Source organism: Schistocerca nitens, chromosome 6 (assembly GCF_023898315.1).
Source record: "Schistocerca nitens isolate TAMUIC-IGC-003100 chromosome 6, iqSchNite1.1, whole genome shotgun sequence".
Lineage (NCBI taxonomy): Eukaryota > Metazoa > Arthropoda > Insecta > Orthoptera > Acrididae > Schistocerca > Schistocerca nitens.
In genome coordinates, this window is record NC_064619.1 from 620005408 (window position 1) to 620023059 (window position 17652).

General features: G+C 48.9%; 1 protein-coding gene across 1 annotated transcript in view; it reads left to right on the top strand.

Annotated features, from left to right (window-relative positions):
- The first annotated feature begins 4105 nt into the window (after window positions 1–4105).
- Window positions 4106–17652, top strand: part of LOC126263528 (serine-rich adhesin for platelets) — a 245304-nt gene continuing 231757 nt past the window's right edge. The window contains exon 1 of the mRNA XM_049960622.1: window positions 4106–4519. Coding sequence (XP_049816579.1) covers window positions 4106–4519 — 414 coding nt within the window. The remainder of the gene's footprint in view (window positions 4520–17652) is intronic.

The following is a 17652-nucleotide window of genomic DNA, read 5'->3' on the forward strand; positions in this document are numbered from 1 at the left end:
CCAAGAAAACATCAACCACCCATTCTCTACGACGTCGAGCACTATCGTCCATTAGTACGAAGTCTGGGCCCTTAGCGCCTCGCAACAACCGCACATGAGGTCCCAAGATCTCGTCACATTACCTGACACCAGTTAAACCTTGCCGGTTCACCCACACAATTTCATGAAGGGGTGTTAGAATGGTCACTATAATCCCCAGCCCCACCGTTAGGGACCCTCCTCGATATCGTTCACACACACTTCACGCGATCAGGCCCAGAGGACCGCGCGCCACCACACTTAGAGCTCTCCATCCGTCTCTGTCTTCTGCTATCTGCCTGCAGTTTTCCGTGACTCCCAGCTGCAACAGGTCTTCTCTCACTCCATCGATCCACCTCTTTCTAGGTCTTCCCACTGGTCTGCTGCCTGACGGGATCCAGTCCATTGTGATTTTGGGCCATCTTGTTGCCTCCATTCTAACAACATGTCCAGCCCATTGCAGTCTTTTGCTTCTCATCACTCCCAAGATGTTAGGCTCCTTGTACAGCTCTTCTAATTCAATGTTATGGCGTCTTCTCCATTCTCCAGTAGTCTGATCTCTGACTGGTGCAAATATTTTCCTGAGGACTTTCCTTTCAAATGTTATCAGTCGCTTAAGGTCTTGTTTTCGAGTGCTCCAGGTTTGAGAACCATAAAGTACTACTGGCATTATTAATGTCTTATACAACCGTAGCTTTAGTTGTTGCGAGACACTTCTACATTTTAATATAGGGGCTAGAGAGTGATAGTATCTGTTTCCCGCCTGCAGTCCTGCTTTTATCTCTGCTTCAGTTGATGTTACTTCTGTAAAAAATGATCCAAGGTATTTGAACTCTTCCACATGTTTATACCTGGTGTTGTTCACAATTAAATCTTGAGAGTTCTGGATCTTTCTTCCTATGGTCATATACTCTGTCTTTTCAGAGCTAATTTGTAGACCGATCCTAGCTGCCAATAACTCCAAGGTCTGGATACTTCTCTTCAGATCTTCTTCTGTGCATGCTAATAGTGCAATGTCGTCTGCATAGGCCAGATATGTAATGTGTTCATTACCAATTTGAATGCCCATTATGTTTTCTTTGTTGAAATCCCGCATTACCTTCTCAAGTTCTGTTTTCAAAATGTTTAGGTCCCGAAATCGTGTTCCTCGTTCCCTCCAGATGCGAATCCGTCTTCACAGCAAACCGGGACTCATCCGTAAAGAGACTATTGGCCCACTGTTCGACCGTCAAGGTGACATGTTGACGGCTCCACTCTAGACATTCCCTTCTGTGAAGACATGTCAGGGATACACATACATCACATCTCCGACAACGAAGGACACTCTGCCAAACCTTCTGTACACCGTTTGCCTCTATACAACACGTGCAGTGGATGCTGCGAGGTCAGATGCCAGCTGCAGTGCAGTACTAAGGCGTTACCGTCGTGCCAAATAACAGTCCTCTCTTCTGACGTCACACGTGGTCGGCCCTGCCCTTGTCTTCGAGATACTGTTCCGGTCTCTACAAACTATCGCCACATCCGAGAAACAACAGAAAGATTCACTTTAAGCTATCGGGCCACATCAGATTGCTTCCAGATTTCCTGTGGGCCTTTTCTTCAGAGAGCCTGGTAGGCCACTTCTCTATTCCATAATGCTCCGCCTATGTGTACACAGCGATTGTGGATGTGGGGGTATCCGGCGAACACTACCCTGTTTGGTGGGTGCCCTGACTTCATCGTTGGCGTGGTTGCCCGATGACTGGACTGCCATCTTCCGTGCAGAACACGATCGTACACACATCTGTTGGCAGTTTGTATGAGTATATCGTGAATTAGACACAGAACGGGGAAATAGCGGTTTTTTGCTATAATTGTGATATACAGGACATAAAATCCCGTCTGAGGCCTGCGATCGTTTTTATGTTAATTATTGGCAACCAATGCAGTGCAGTGTTATTCGACTCTTTCTTTGAGTTGTCAAGGCTGTACGCCTGGTTGATTAGGAAGGAGTTGAAGTTTGTGATGTCTGAAGATGGGTGTAATCCCGAAACGCGTAACACGTTCTAATAAAAGAGTCAAATGAACGTCTCATAACTTTATTGCGATTGTACAGCATTGGTTGATAATTATTGCTATAATTTTGGAAACCACTGTGTATCGGAGTGTATAGCTAAAGGAAGTCCTCGTTACAGCGGCCAAGGCATTACACTACCAAACTTCTAGTCCATATTCGATTCTTGGTTGTGGTTTTATTTGATTCGATGTCTTCTTCGGAGTGTCCGATAATATTCTGCTGATGGGACTGCCCTTCTTTCCTTTTTTTGAAGTAAAGGACGTGGTGTAGGTAGATAGGACTTTCGTAGATGGTGATGCTCAGCAGACATACACAGTGAAAGTACGCTACTGGCCATTAAAATTGCTACACCACGAAGATGACGTGCTACAGACGCGACATTTAACGGACAGGAAGAAGATGCTGTGATATACAAATGATTAGCTTTTCACAGCATTCACACAAGGTTGGCGCCGGTGGCGACACCTACAACGTACTGACATGAGGAAAGTTTCCAACCCATTTCTCATAGACAAACAGTAGTTGACCGGCGTTGCCTGGTGAAACGTTTTTGTGATGCCTCGTGTAAGGAGGAGAAATGCGTACCATCACGTTTCCGACTTTGATAAAGGTCGGATTGTAGCCTATCGCGATTGCGGTTTATCGTATTGTGACATTGCTGCTCGCGTAGGTCGAGATCCAATGACTGTTAGCAGAATACGGAATCGGTGGGTTCAGGAGGGTAATGCGGAACGCCGTGCTGGATCGCAACGGCCTCGTATCACTAGCAGTCGAGATGACACGCATCTTATCCGCATGGCTGTAACGGATCGTGCAGCCACATCTCGATACGTGAGTCAACAGATGGGGACGTTTGCAAGACAACAACCATCTGCACGAACAGTTCGACGACGTTTGCAGCAGCATGGACTATCAGCTCGGAGACCATGGCTGCGGTTATCCTTGACAGTGCATCACAGACAGGAGCCGCTGCGATGGTGTACCCAACGACGAACCTGGGTGCAAGAATGGCAAAAAATTTTTTCGGATGAATCGAGGTTCTGTTTACAGCACCATGATGGTCGCATCCGTGTTTGGCGACATCGCGGTGAACGCACATTGGAAGCGTGTATTCGTCATCGCCATACTGGCGTATCACCCGACGTGATGGTATGGGGTGCCGTTGGTTACACGTCTCGGTCACCTCTTGTTCTCATTAACGGCACTTTGAACAGTGCACGTTACATTTCAGATGTGTTACGACCCGTGGCTCTACCCTTCATTCGTTCCCTGCGATACCCTATCAGCAGGATAATGCACGACCGCATGTTGCAATTCCTGTACGGGCCTTTCTGGATACAGAAAATGTTCGATTGCTGCCCTGGCTAGCACATTCTCCAGATCTCTCACCAACTGAAAACGTCTGGTCAATGGTGGCCGAGCAACTGGCTGGTCACAATACGCCAGTCAATACTCTTGATTACCTGTGGTATCGTGTTGAAGCTGCATGGGCAGCTGTACCTGTACACGCCATCCAAGCTCTGTTTGACTCAATGCCCAGGCGTATCAAGGCCGTTATTACGGCCAGAGGTGGTTGTTATGCGTACTGATTTCTCAGGATCTATGGACTCAAATTGCGTGAAAATGTAATCACATGTCAGTTCTAGTATAATATATTTGTCCAATGAATACCCGTTTATCATCTGCATTTCTTCTTGGTGTAGCAATTTTAATGGCCAGTAGTGTAATGCCATCGAAATTTGCCTCTCTTTGTCGACATGTGAGGTTCACTTTTTCCAACAGGAAAAAAATTCTGGTAGTTTTTCAGCATAGCAGTATTAGCCAACTCTGTCTGCTCAGTAAGGAGATGGTGTGGGGAGCAGCTTTACTGCTTGTTTCCATTTCTTGTAATAGATTGACAGTGGCTTTTTCATCTTATTCTCAATGTTTATTGAACTCAGAAAAATCACTGAAGAACCACCGAAATTTCGTCTGTGAGTTCCGGTTTAGCTTGTACTGACTACACAAGGCTATTCAGTGAGCCACTCAAAGATGCTGCCGTGGCGTATTCTTGGGAAGAAACGGGAGCACCGCTTCGCCCGCTTGCGGGATGCGTCCTCCGCAGAGCTGCGAGAGAGGCGGGGTCTGTTAAGGAGGCGAAGCCAGAGAGAGTGGAAGGAAGCGGCCTGTGACGTCGGCTGCCGGGAAAGGGGCCACTGGGACCTCGGCGGCGCCGCTTCCGGACCGCAGCGGCAGAAGAAGCGGGCGCCGGCGGCCGGGCCCCGAGGTTGGCACTCCTGGCCGCGACGCCAAGGTCGCGCCTTAATACGGAGCGCCGCGCCGCGTCGGCCGGCCGCTCTGACCTTGCCTGGCCTGCCATCTGCACTGCGGGGATTACCGGCACCTACTATTCGCGACATCCTCACCCACTGGTGGCAGTCTTGCTGCTGGGGTCTTGCTGGTCCCGTCTGACGCCAGCTTGGCTGGTTGGGCGACCTGATGGAAGGGACCGAACGGCGAGGTCATCGGTCCCGTCGGATTAGGAAAGAGTCGGGAAGGAGATCGGCCGTGCCCTTTCGAAGGAACCGTCCCGGCATTAACCTGAAGCGATTTAGGGAAATCACGAAAAAGCTAAACGGGGTTTGAACCGTCGTCCTCCCGCCAGCTTCGTCTGACAGCGTGTCCAAACTGTCAGGCGGGGAACGCGAGTTTTATGCTCAGTCACTGTGACTCATTAGTGTGTTTCGAATCGATAATGAAGTGTTCACTTTATGTTGAGAAACACACACACACACAAAAAACCGTTTCTGTATGTCCATCTTTCCAGAGATGGTTGCGGGAATCGGCTGTTCAGTACAGAATGTCACATCAAACACCATACAGGCATCTAATTTCCAAACTGTTATTTTATTGGGCTACCAGTTTCGACGATATATTACACCATCTTCAGGCCCCTTCATCAAATGGTTCAAATGACTCTAAGCACTATGGGACTTAACATCTGAGGTCATCAGTATCCTAAACTTAGAACTACTTAAACCTAACTAACCTAAGACATCACTCACGTCCATGACCGAGGCAGGATTCGAACGTGCCACCGTAGCGGTCGCGCGGTTTCAGGCTGAAGCGTCTAGAACCGCTCGGCCACAGCGACCGGCAGAAATAAGCAGAACGGTGTCAGTGGCAGTAGCTCACGCAACACATTCTGTTAGTATATTAACGTTTGGTGAATCTGTTCTTCCACACACGCGAAATGCGGGACCGTGATAGACATTATGTAATTTGAAGGTGGATGGGAAGAAAGGGAATGGAAGGGGAGGAACTGACGGTATAAGCTGCATTTGGGGTTTATGCGGAAATAGCGGCGACGCGTGAAAATGCGTGCCGGATCGGGACTCGAACCCAGGATCTTCTGTGTACTATGCAGTTGCGTTAACCACTCCCTCTCCTGGACACAGTATTTATCGCGAATGCGCGGACCATCTCCGGACGCCTCTCGGCCGAGTCACTTTCCTACCCAGCGCCACCTGTGCGCAGTCCTTGTCCGTGTGTTCCGTGCTCGCTAATTTTCGATACCCGCTGCGGGTCGAACGTAATGTCCCTCGGCACTGAACGTAGTGGATTCGTTGCCGATCGAGGCGAATTAGCTTTGGGAATGTGTGGTATCTTTTCTTTCGGACATGTCCGAAACAAGAGACACCACAAATTCGTATACGACTTTGTTGTTAAAATCCAGCGGCGGCGAAATGGAATTGTGTATGAAGTAAAAGCACCGGTTTGCGCCATGAGAAGCGGCGGAAACATCCGAAAACGCGTTCTGGGCGGAGTACGATACGTGCACCTCGTACCCCCCCCCCACCACCACCACCTCCACTCCCACCTTCCACTCACGAATTTCTCCCCCCCCCCCCCTCCCACCACCACCGCCCACGAATTTCTCCCGCGGTCCGCATTGGAAACAATCGCGGGTCGGCGGTCCGCCAGTTGAGCACCTGCGCGATATCTCCGGTGTACCGAAGAAATCAGCGATCATTTTCTTGGGACCGGTTCGCGAACGAACCACGTTTCTTGATTCCGGTTCATCTTGGAACAAACCAGTTGCTGGTTGCTTCTTAGTTTCAGACTCGTTGAAATATACCCAAGTTTGGCCTCCTGTTAAGGTGTTGTGTACGGATTCGTATTTCCTTCACACAGCTCATCATCATCGTCATCATCTACATCTACATCTACATCCATACTCCGCAAGCCACCTGACGGTGTGTGGCGGAGGGTACCTTGAGTACCTCTATCGGTTCTCCCTTCTATTCCAGTCTCGTATTGTTCGTGGAAAGAAGGATTGTCGGTATGCCTCTGTGTGGGCTCTAATCTCTCTGATTTTATCCTCCTGGTCTCTTCGCGAGATATACGTAGGAGGGAGCAATATACTGCTTGACTCTTCGGTGAAGGTATGTTCTCGAAACTTCAACAAAAGCCCGTACCGAGCTACTGAGCGTCTCTCCTGCAGAGTCTTCCACTGGAGTTTATCTATCATCTCCGTAACGCTTTGGCGATTACTAAATGATCCTGTAACGAAGCGCGCTGCTCTCCGTTGGATCTTCTCTATCTCTTCTATCAACCCTATCTGGTACGGATCCCACACCGCTGAGCAGTATTCAGGTAGTGGGCGAACAAGCGTACTGTAACCTACTTCCTTTGTTTTCGGATTGCATTTTCTTAGAATTCTTCCAATGAATCTCAGTCTGCCATCTGCTTTACCGACGATCAACTTTACATGGTCATTCCATTTTAAATCACTCCAAATGCGTTCCATCGACATCATCATCATCGTATTTCCTCGGTCGAAGTTTTTGAGCATTCACTTACGCGAAACGACACGTGCGCTGCTTTCTCACACCTGCGTCACGCTGAATGCCGTGGTGGACCTCTTGAGTCGTGCTGTGCACGGTATCGATGTTTTGTGCAATAACACAGATTTTGGTGGACCTTCACAAAATACTCCTGCGAGAGGAGCTTAATCACAGCGAAATTCTGCAAGCCCACGGTTCAAAATGGTTCAAATAGCTCTCAGCACTATGGGACTTAACATCTGTGGTCATCAGTCCCCTAGAACTTAGAACTACTTAAACCTAACTAACCTAAGGACAGCACTCAACACCCAATCTTCACGAGGCGCTGCAGTAAGACATCTCAACATCTCAGTCTAGTAGTTGTTTGCGAAGATTTTCACATTAACCTTGAGATGTCGAGTCGCGGAAATCAAATTACGTTGATTAAATAGTTTACTGAATGCCTTGTAGGCCAAGGCATTGACAGGAGTTGATGTAATGTGTCGGCGCTCTACCCTGCAATAAGACTCTTTACGAAGTGATTTTCCTGCCGAGGCGACGCCAAAGGAGGCGACTTGTCCGTTTGACGCTCACCAGTTTGTTTGATGGCTGTCATGAGACGTCCTTAGGGAATAAAACAGAGTGGTGGCATTGTTCCTGGAGACGCGTTTCTCTCGCAGCGGTTGGTCGTGGCGACGAATCCGCCCTAGTGAAGCACTCACGATAGAGCTAAAAGTGAAATTGAATGGCATGGCTACGATGGAAAGCATTGAGCTGTCTTCCGGTGAACGTTAACGTGAGGGTCACATATGACGCCGACCAAATGCACACACGAACCGCCTACCCGACGAAGATGCTGTACTAAGGCTGTAGATAAAATATCGATATTTCACTCTAAAGAACATCGATATACATCGGTGACAATTATTTCACCGACATATCGAAATGCCAATATCGAATGCCGTTATTTTTATTTTATATTTTTTCGCGATTTTCGGTAACATTTGAAATTGTTCTTTTGAAATTGTAGTAGAAGATAATTTTACTTTCACTGTGTGAAGGAGTCTTACTACTTTTTGAACTTTCGTCACGTACAGTCTTTCTCTTTGACTGTGTGGAGCTAGTATAGGTGGCACAAAGAAGTAGTTCAACTGCACAGGGAGAGGGGGGGGCGGAGGGGGTGAATGGAATAACAAGATATCTGATGTGAAGAAATACCTCAACAGCTGCGTTAAAAAACAGTTTTTAATGCAACTAGTGTGCTATTTCTTCACATCGCCATTCTTCAGAAACAGTTGCTGAAAATGATGAATAAAAATTTAAGTGACGAGTTTGGTCTTTGCGACGGGTGCAGACGTGTGACAGGAAATGCTCACGTAATCAGAGCTCGGATCTACCAGCAGAGGCTGCAACGTTTGGCTTCGCCACGCAGTTTTCCTACATTACCATGAAGAAAGATTTTTTTTCGACATGCAGCCAATGACAAATTAAGAAACTAAAGTATGGCAGGTTAACTGGGATGAAATACTGCGTAACAGAGCACCATGTACACAACAGTCGACCGAAAAAGGATTGTAACACAAGCTTTTCATCTGCACCAAGTCCCGTTATTAACGTACAAATTTTCAGATGAACTGTTTTTCTTTCAATATATTTAAATATACAACACTATTTACAATTGCAGCCGATGTTTTTCTAGGCCGACATCTCGATACTTGTTTCTTCCTTATATCGATTCTTTGTCGATTAATCGAGGAAAGATGTATCTACCTCCTGATACTTTTATAAGTATCGACAGTTCTATGTTGTACCCACTCCAGTTGTACGCGAACATCGATAATCAACTGAAGTGTGTGAAACGTATTATATGCCAAGGAACAGCTTATCCAGGAAGACACCAACATCTTGCTGAAATTGCTCGATTTCCACGACGTGTAATTAACACTCTTTGTAGCGTACCAGGGAAGGAAGATTACGGTTTAACGCTCTGTTTACAGCCAGGTTATTAGAGATGAAGCCCGGATGAGGGAAGGACAGAGAAGGAAATTGATAGTGCCCTGTACAGACGAACCATCTCGGCATTTACCTGGAGCCATTAGGGAAATCATGGAAAACCTAAATGTGGATGGCTGGATGCGGATATGAACCGTCGTCCTTCCGAATGCGGGTCCTGTGGCATATTAAATCATGTTAATCATGTTCGACAGGTCATAAAAGCATGGGCGTCTCGCAGGTGGACAAACGTCAAAGACGACGATAAAGTGACTTAAACTTCCTGGCAGATTAAAAATGTGCCCGACCGAGACTCGAACTCGGGACCTTTGCCTTTCGCGAGCAAGTGCTCTACCATCTGAGCTACCGAAGCACGACTCACGCCCGGTCTCACAGCTTTACTTCACCAGTATCTCGTCTCCTACCTTCCAAACTTTACAGAAGCTCTCCTGCAAACCTTGCAGAACTAGCACTCCTGAAAGAAGTTTCATATCAGCGCACACTCCGCTGCAGAGTGAAAATCTCATTCTGGAAACATCCCCCAGGCTGTGGCTAAGCCATGTCTCCGCAGTATCCTTTCTTTCAGGAGTGCTAGTTCTGCAAGGTTTGCAGGAGAGCTTCTGCAAAGTTCGGAAGGTAGGAGACGAGATACTGGCAGAAGTAAAGCTGTGAGACCGGGCGTGAGTCGTGCTTCGGTAGCTCAGATGGTAGAGCACTTGCCCGCGAAAGGCAAAGCTCCCGAGTTCGAGTCTCGGTCGGGCACACAGTTTTAATCTGCCAGGAAGTTTCATATCAGCGCACACTCCGCTGCAGAGTGAAAATCTCATTCTGTAAACATCCCCCAGGCTGTGGCTAAGCCATGTCTCCGCAATATCCTTTCTTTCAGGAGTGCTAGTTCTGCAAGGTTTGCAGGAGAACTTCTGTAAAGTTTTGGAAGGTAGGAGACGAAATACTGGCAGAAGTAAAGCTGTGAGACCGGGCGTGAGTCGTGCTTCGGTAGCAGTCTGTTTCGGCCGGTGAGCGGCGAGGACGTCTTGTTTACGTCCCGTCCGCAGAGTCGCGAGCGCGCGTAGTTTGTTTACTTCCTCGCCGCAGCTAATACTCGCGTCCGTTTACACCGAGTCGCCATGGCTCATTCGTACAGAAAAGCTACCATCAAGATCAGCTTCCAGCCCGACTACGCACGACCACGAGCCTTTGAAGTCGAACGATTCATCCGTGACGAAGTTCAAATACCAACACAGCACATCATCGGTATCCACCTATCCATCACAAGTAGCGTCGTTTACGTCAAGATGATCGATGACGAGTTATGTCACGCAGTTGTGAACAGATGCGCGAACACTCTCAAGTTCAAACACTCCGATGGTCACATCGGAGAGGTTACTGTTGACCATGCTGGACTAGGATTACGCACACTAAGAGTCTTCGAACTCCCTTTCGAAGTACCACCGGACGTCGTTACCTCAGCTTTCCGCCCTTATGGGACGGTAATTAGCCACGTGGGCGAAAAATGGAACACCTTCGAGACGTACCAGGTTCTCAACGGCGTCCGACAAGTGAAAACTGAATTAAAGAAACATGTGCCGTCCTACTTAGTCATAGGTGGCTGTCGAGCAATAGTAATGTACGACGGACAACCTCGTACTTGTTCTGGTTGCGGCCAGGAGGGTCATGTGCGCTCGGCGTGTATTCAACGTCGGGTTACACAACTTCCATTGCATGACACGACACCACCTCCTACGCTCACGGCCCTCCCCCTCAATTACGCAGAGGTGACACGATCGACCGTCATGACAGACGACAACCTCCCCGGAAGACAGAAAGCGTTAGAATGCGCACCTGTCGCCGGTCCTGGATTGACCAACCCCATTATGGTGTCTGCAGAGGTTGAAGAACACCGCCCATCGACTCCACATGAAGATTCGGACGAGAGAATGGAACTCGACGCTAGGGTTGTACCGACCTCTGCCTTTATACCTGAGGGGGATGCTATACGGGAACCACAAACTCTTTCGGACACAGAAACCCACGTCCGCAAACAAAGGTCACCGAGAAAACATACAAAGCGACGTCGCACACCCTCAGACGACTGCCTCCAGCGGACGTCTTCTCCAGTTGACGACCGGACGGCCGACGAAACGACGAGGAAAATGGATGACACGAAATCGCCCTCACCTGTCACTTTGTCTGATTTTGACAAACCCGATTCCGCTCTCTCGTACAAACGGATGGCCAGCACAGCGCCCGCCGTTGGTACGCAACCGGAAACAACTGCGGATTCACCCTCAGTCACTCAGCCCACAAGTGTTCTACCGCAGCCACCGTTAACTTACGGACCTTGGGCGGATGACATTGAAGACGATTCTACGCCCCTTGTGGTGGACGAGGAGAGAGTTCTCTCCCCTCCCACACCTCGGCCCCTCCCGAGTAGCAACAGATGATGGCGCGGACGCGGCCAGAAGATCACAGGCCCCACCTTTTACGGCGACACTGACGGCGGCCCCCACCGCAGGAGACGATCTACAGACCTATCGCTTAACGACCATCAACATTAACACCATTCGGACACGTACGAAGTTGTCGCTGCTCCAAGACATGCTCAATGCAGCAGACGTTGACATTGTCTTTCTCCAAGAAGTCTTCGTCGCCGATTTCCCGGGTATGTATGGTTATACGGCTCATGTGTCCCACGCCTCGCCAACTAACAGTGGAGTTGCAATTCTCCTCAGAGAGTGCCTCGAGGCGGACGAAGTCCGATATCTCCCCGACGCTAGAGGAATGGCCGTAACGGTGCAAGGCGTCCGGCTTATCAGTGTGTACGCCCCTTCCGGAACGAATCGCCGTCGTGACCGATCGCTCTTCTTCGCAGAAGGAATAGCACCGCTTTTTCAGAGCAGGCACGATGACTTGATATTAGGGGGCGATTTCAATTGCACCCAAGCACCTAAAGATCAGCTGCCACGCCATTCACCGTGCCCCGAACTTGGGACACTCATCGGCGATCTCCAGCTGGTAGATACATGGGAACATGTCCGAGGAAATAGACCGGGATACACCCATTTCACGAGTCACTCGTCTAGTCGCATCGATAGGATTTACGTCTCCCGTTCTCTCGCGGCAACGGTGAATGACGCGGAGGTGTGGCCAGTAACCTTTTCTGATCACGAGGCCTATATATGTGCCGTCACCCTTCGTCGCCAACGGGTGTGGCGCAGCCGACATCCCTGGAAATTAAACCTTGCTCATCTCGCTTCTCCGGATTGTCGACGCGCCATCGAAGACACGTGGAGTTTGCGCGTCCGCCGCCTCCCAACGTATCCTACGTCGATTAGTTGGTGGTTAACCTGCGCCAAGCCGGCCCTACGGCGAACCTTTATTACGTATGGTCGTGAGACTGCTGCTTGGAAGCGGCAGACCTTTGATTTTTATTTCACCGTCCTTCGCGAATGCGCCTCCTTGCCACCCACACCGGAACGACAGTTGACAGTTCAGCGTGCGAAAGCACAGATCGTAGCCCATATGCGCCGACACCTCGAAGGGACGATCGTCCGAGCGCGAACACAAGACAGACTCGCAACGGAACGACCCACCATGTACTACGTCATCCGAGAACGTACACTGCGAAGACGGGCGCTGATACATGCCGTCACCTCTGAGGACGGCCGTCATCACACCACACAATGCAATATTGCTGCAGCCTTCTTCGACCATTACGCACGACTTTATTCTGCTCAATGTTCCGACCCGACGACGGTGACAGCAGTCTCACAACTGGTTTACGGCATTGTCCCACAGGATTTACAAACTGAATTATTGATCGACATTACGGAAGACGAAGTTATCGACACCATCGGTAAATGAGCGGCGAATAAGTCTCCTGGCCCCGACCGGCTCCCTGTGGAGTTTTATAGAACTTTCCAGTATTTACTGGCTCCCAAGTAAACAGACAACTGTCGGAAGCTTATGTCCCCCGTGGTGCCGCTCCCTGCGATCTTCGTAGAAGGAATAATTATACCGGTTCACAAACCTAAAGGTGGGGCTCGAATACAAGATTACCGCCCGCTAACACTCGTCAACTGCGACATGAAGATATTCACCAGACTATTAGCAAACCGTCTACGACCGACCCTACCTTACGTCATCTCGCCAGATCAGACTTCCCTAGGGGGTGTCAACAACATCCACACAGCACTGTGTCGATACCGTGACTTAATAGCCCTAGCCAGGGCACGCCGCATCCCGGGAGCGCTGGCATCACTAGATTTTAGCCAAGCTTTTGATCGAGTGGATCACGTGTACCTAACGTCTGTTCTCCAGCACATGCAGTACCCACAGCAATTCACAGACGTCGTGATGCGCCTCCTCCGAGGGGCGACTTCCAGAGTGCTCGTTAACGGGCGTCTCTCGCAGTCCCTCCCGATCTTCCGCTCCGTGCGTCAAGGCTGCCCCTTGTCGACGTTACTATATGCTCTGGCACTGGAACCGCTCCTCTGTGGCCTCCGTCAACGCCTCACCGGTCTTACCCTACGTGACGTCACATTTCGCTGTACAGCATATGCAGACGACCTGGTTCTCGTGTTCCGCAATCGCGACGGTGTCAACAGAGCACTAGAATGGATTACCGCGTACGGTGTGGCTTCGGGCAGCTGTCTCAACGTCGCCAAATCGGTCGCCATGGCCATAGGAGACGGGTTGACCCCAGCGTGTGTCGAACCCCTACAGCTTCGTGGCGCTATCAAATGTCTCGGAATAGAGTTTCACGACGACATACGGCGCACTGCGGCTCTTAACTACCGCCGCTTATTACAGCAAATTCTGGTCCAGATCTTCAACCTTCGTCTGCGGACCCTCGACATTCTACAAAGGACACACTTCGTCAATGTTTACCTCGCCTCGCGCCTTTCACACATAGCGTGTGTTCTTCCAATACCGTTACTGATGGCTCGACGTCTATTAGCGGCATTCGGAGCCTACGTCAGTACAGGCATGCTCTTCAGAGTCAGTTATGAGTCACTGACCCTTCCCCCAGAAAGGGGAGGTCTTGGTCTAGTCCATGTCCTCGACAGAGCTGTGGCCCTGTATGTCAGCTCACACATGAAGCTGTGGCGCCACCACCCGGAAAGTTTGACAGGTTTGCTGTTGGAGTCCCTAGCTCCGCCCTCCCTTATGCCCCCACTGACGACGCAAGACATACCCCCACCCTTCTACTACTTCGGGAACTTTTACATTGAACACAGCTATGTCCGTATCGCAGTACCACCGACGAAACAGGCGTCGGCGCGGGATGTATATCATGTCCTACAGCAGAGGCGCCCACCAAACATCGTGGAGACCAAAAGCCCTCAGGTTAATTGAAAGGTGGTGTGGAAGACGATTCACACGGTTCCACTGGACACTGCCGTCCGCTCCACATGGTACATCACAGTCAATGGTAAACAGATCACCCGATCACGCCTCCACAAGGTAAACATGGCGGAATCGCCTCTCTGCGTAGACTGCGGGATACCAGACACGGACGAACACCGTCTCACATGTGGCGCGGCAGAAGACGTATGGCGCTTGGTGCGACAAATTTTGTCGTATTTTCTACGAGTGACTCCGGAACACATTACACCTCGGTTTCTACTATTTCCGGATCAACAGTATTTCCCGCGCGCCAAGACCAACGCTGTCACGTGGATCCGTGCGTATGCGGTACACTGCTTATTTCACGATGGACCTAAAGATGTATTCGACTTTTGGAACTACCTACAAGAACGTCATTGCAAGATCGTACGGAACCCAAAATACAGACAGTATTTTTCTAATTACTTAGGGAGTGCCCTACGCGACCCTCCACGCAGCTGGATCATCAACAGGTAGGAGAAGACACCCATTGAGTGAGCTGACAAGACTAAGTTCGATTCTCGGTGTAATAACATGATATACGTGAAGACGTACCTGGATGATGAAGCGTAAGGAGAGTAGCGACACACCCTTCTGCATCCTGTATGAAGCACTTTTTTTTTCGTTTTCCCCATATACATTACCTCGGTATATGAACGTGCCGAGATATTGTTTTCTTTTTCTCAGAGCACGATGCGGTGCTAGATACATTTATTTTTGTTGTGGTATAAAGTAAAACAACATTAAGAATGTATTAAAAACAGTAAATAAAAATAAATAAATAAATAATAATTCCCACAAAAGATTTCCCCTTCCCATCCCTGATTCCTTGATTCCTTGACGGACGAGGGGGACACTGTGACCAGGCCTCGGGTTACGGCCCCTGATCGCTCTGCCTTCCCCGCCCTCCCTCACCTTCTATTAAAAAAATAATAATAAAAAAAAAGCGCCGTGGGAAAAAAAACAAAAAAAAACGTAGCTCAGATGGTAGAGCACTTGCCCGCGAAAGGCAAAGGTCCCGAGTTCGAGTCTCGGTCGGGCACACAATTTTAATCTGCCAGGAAGTTTCATATCAGCACACACTCCGCTGCAGAGTGAAAATCTCATTCTGGAAACATCCCCCAGGCTGTGGCTAAGCCATGTCTCCGCAATATCCTTTCTTTCAGGAGTGCTAGTTCTGCAAGGTTTGCAGGAGAGCTTCTGTAAAGTTTTGGAAGGTAGGAGACGAGATACTGGCAGAAGTAAAGCTGTGAGACCGGGCGTGAGTCGTGCTTCGGTAGCTCAGATGGTAAAGCACTTGCCCGCGAAAGGCAAAGCTCCCGAGTTCGAGTCTCGGTCGGGCACACAGTTTTAATCTGCTAGGAAGTTTCAAATCAGCGCACACTCCGCTGCAGAGTGAAAATCTCATTCTGGAAAGTGACTTACAGTTATGAAATATTGCCCGCATCTCGTGGTCGTGCGGTAGCGTTCTCGCTTCCCACGCCCGGGTTCCCGGGTTCGATTCCCGGCGGGGTCAGGGATTTTCTCTGCCTCGTGATGGCTGGGTGTTGTGTGCTGTCCTTAGGTTAGTTAGGTTTAAGTAGTTCTAAGTTCTAGGGGACTGATGACCATAGATGTTAAGTCCCATAGTGCTCAGAGCCATTTTATGAAATATTAAAATGAAAATGCTCGAGATTTTTAGGACCGTTAATGAGATACTCTTCAATACATGTAAATTACACCGTATTACCGGCAACACATTTAACATCGTGCAGCAGGTTTCTCATGAGGTGTGTATACCTGGTATCTGGCTCAATTCGATACTAATGCTGTACTCCTAATCCATTAGTAGATTTTGCACTGAGTGCTGCTATTGCAATCAAACAGTTTTTACCTTGAGAGAAAAAGAATACAGATAACACGGAAGGACATTCGGCTCTGTCTGTAAATATCGGCGTCGCTTTCCCCTCGGTGTATCCAAGCTGCGATTTCTTTCCTCCTATAGAATAGGAAAACTGTATCTCTGTCACACTGCAAACTACCTGTCCTTTTCTCATCCATTCCTATTTCTGTTTTCTCCCTTCCATCTCATCTGCTAATCTTACCTCATTACCTCCCGCACTTCCTCCGACCTGTCAATTTCCTCTGACCACTGACTGTTTCTGTACTGTTGTCATACGTTTCTGTCAAACGTCGTTACTTATATTCGACAAGGATACAATGAAGATATTGCTTAATGCAGCATTAATAAGACTGACATCTCTTAAATTCCTATATTGTCATTACCGTCATTTTTATTCCACCTGTTATTATCACAAGTTAACGTTTACTGTACTAATTGTAACGTTTACTCAACATGGTTCAAATGGATCTAAGCACTGTGGGGCTTAACATCTGAGGTCATCAGTCCCCTAGAACTTATAACTACTTGAACCTAACTAACCTAAGGACATCACACACATCCATGCCCGAGGCAGCTACGTGGTTCCGGACTGAAGCGCCTAGAACCGCTCGGCCACAGCGGCCGGTGGATTATTACATTTCTGACACAATGGCTCTTCTGAACAATGTTTAAATTCTGTTGCTAAATACATATACACTGAAAACGGCAAAGAAACTGGTACAGGCATGCTTATTCAAATACAGAGAGATGTAAAAAGACAGAATACGGAGCTGAGGACGGCAACGCCTATATAAGGCAACAAGCGCCTTGAATAGTTGTTAGATCGGTTACTGCTGGTACAATGGCACGTTATCAAGATTTAAGTGATTTTTTACGTGGAGTTACAGTCGGCGCACAAGCGATGGGACACAGCATCTCCGAGCTAGCGATGAAGTGGGGATTTTCTCGTTCGACTGTTTCACAATTGTACCGTGAATATCAGGAATCCGGTAAAACATCAAATCTCCGACATCGCTGCGGCCGGGAAAATATCCTGCAAGAACGGGACCAACGATGACTGAAGAGAATCGTTCAGCGTGACAGAAGTGCAACCCTTCCGCAAACTATTGCAGATTTCAATGCTGGGCCATCAACAAGTGTCAGCGCCCAAACCATTCAACGAAACATCATTGATATGGGCTTTCGGTGCCGAAGGCCCCCCTCTTGTACACTTGACGACTACACGACACAAAGCTTTACGCCTCCCTTGGCCCCTCAACACCGACATTGGCCTGTTGATGACTGGAAGCATGTTGCCTGGTCGGACGAGTATCGTTTCAAATTGTATCGAGCGGATGAACGTTTACGAGAGTGGTGACAACTTGATGAACCGATGGACCCTGCATCCTATCTGATCACCTGCATCCACTCACGTCCATTGCGCATTCCGACGGACTTGGGCAATTCCAGCAGGACAATGCGGCAACCCCACACGCCCAGAATTGCTACACAGTGGCTCCAGAAACACTCTT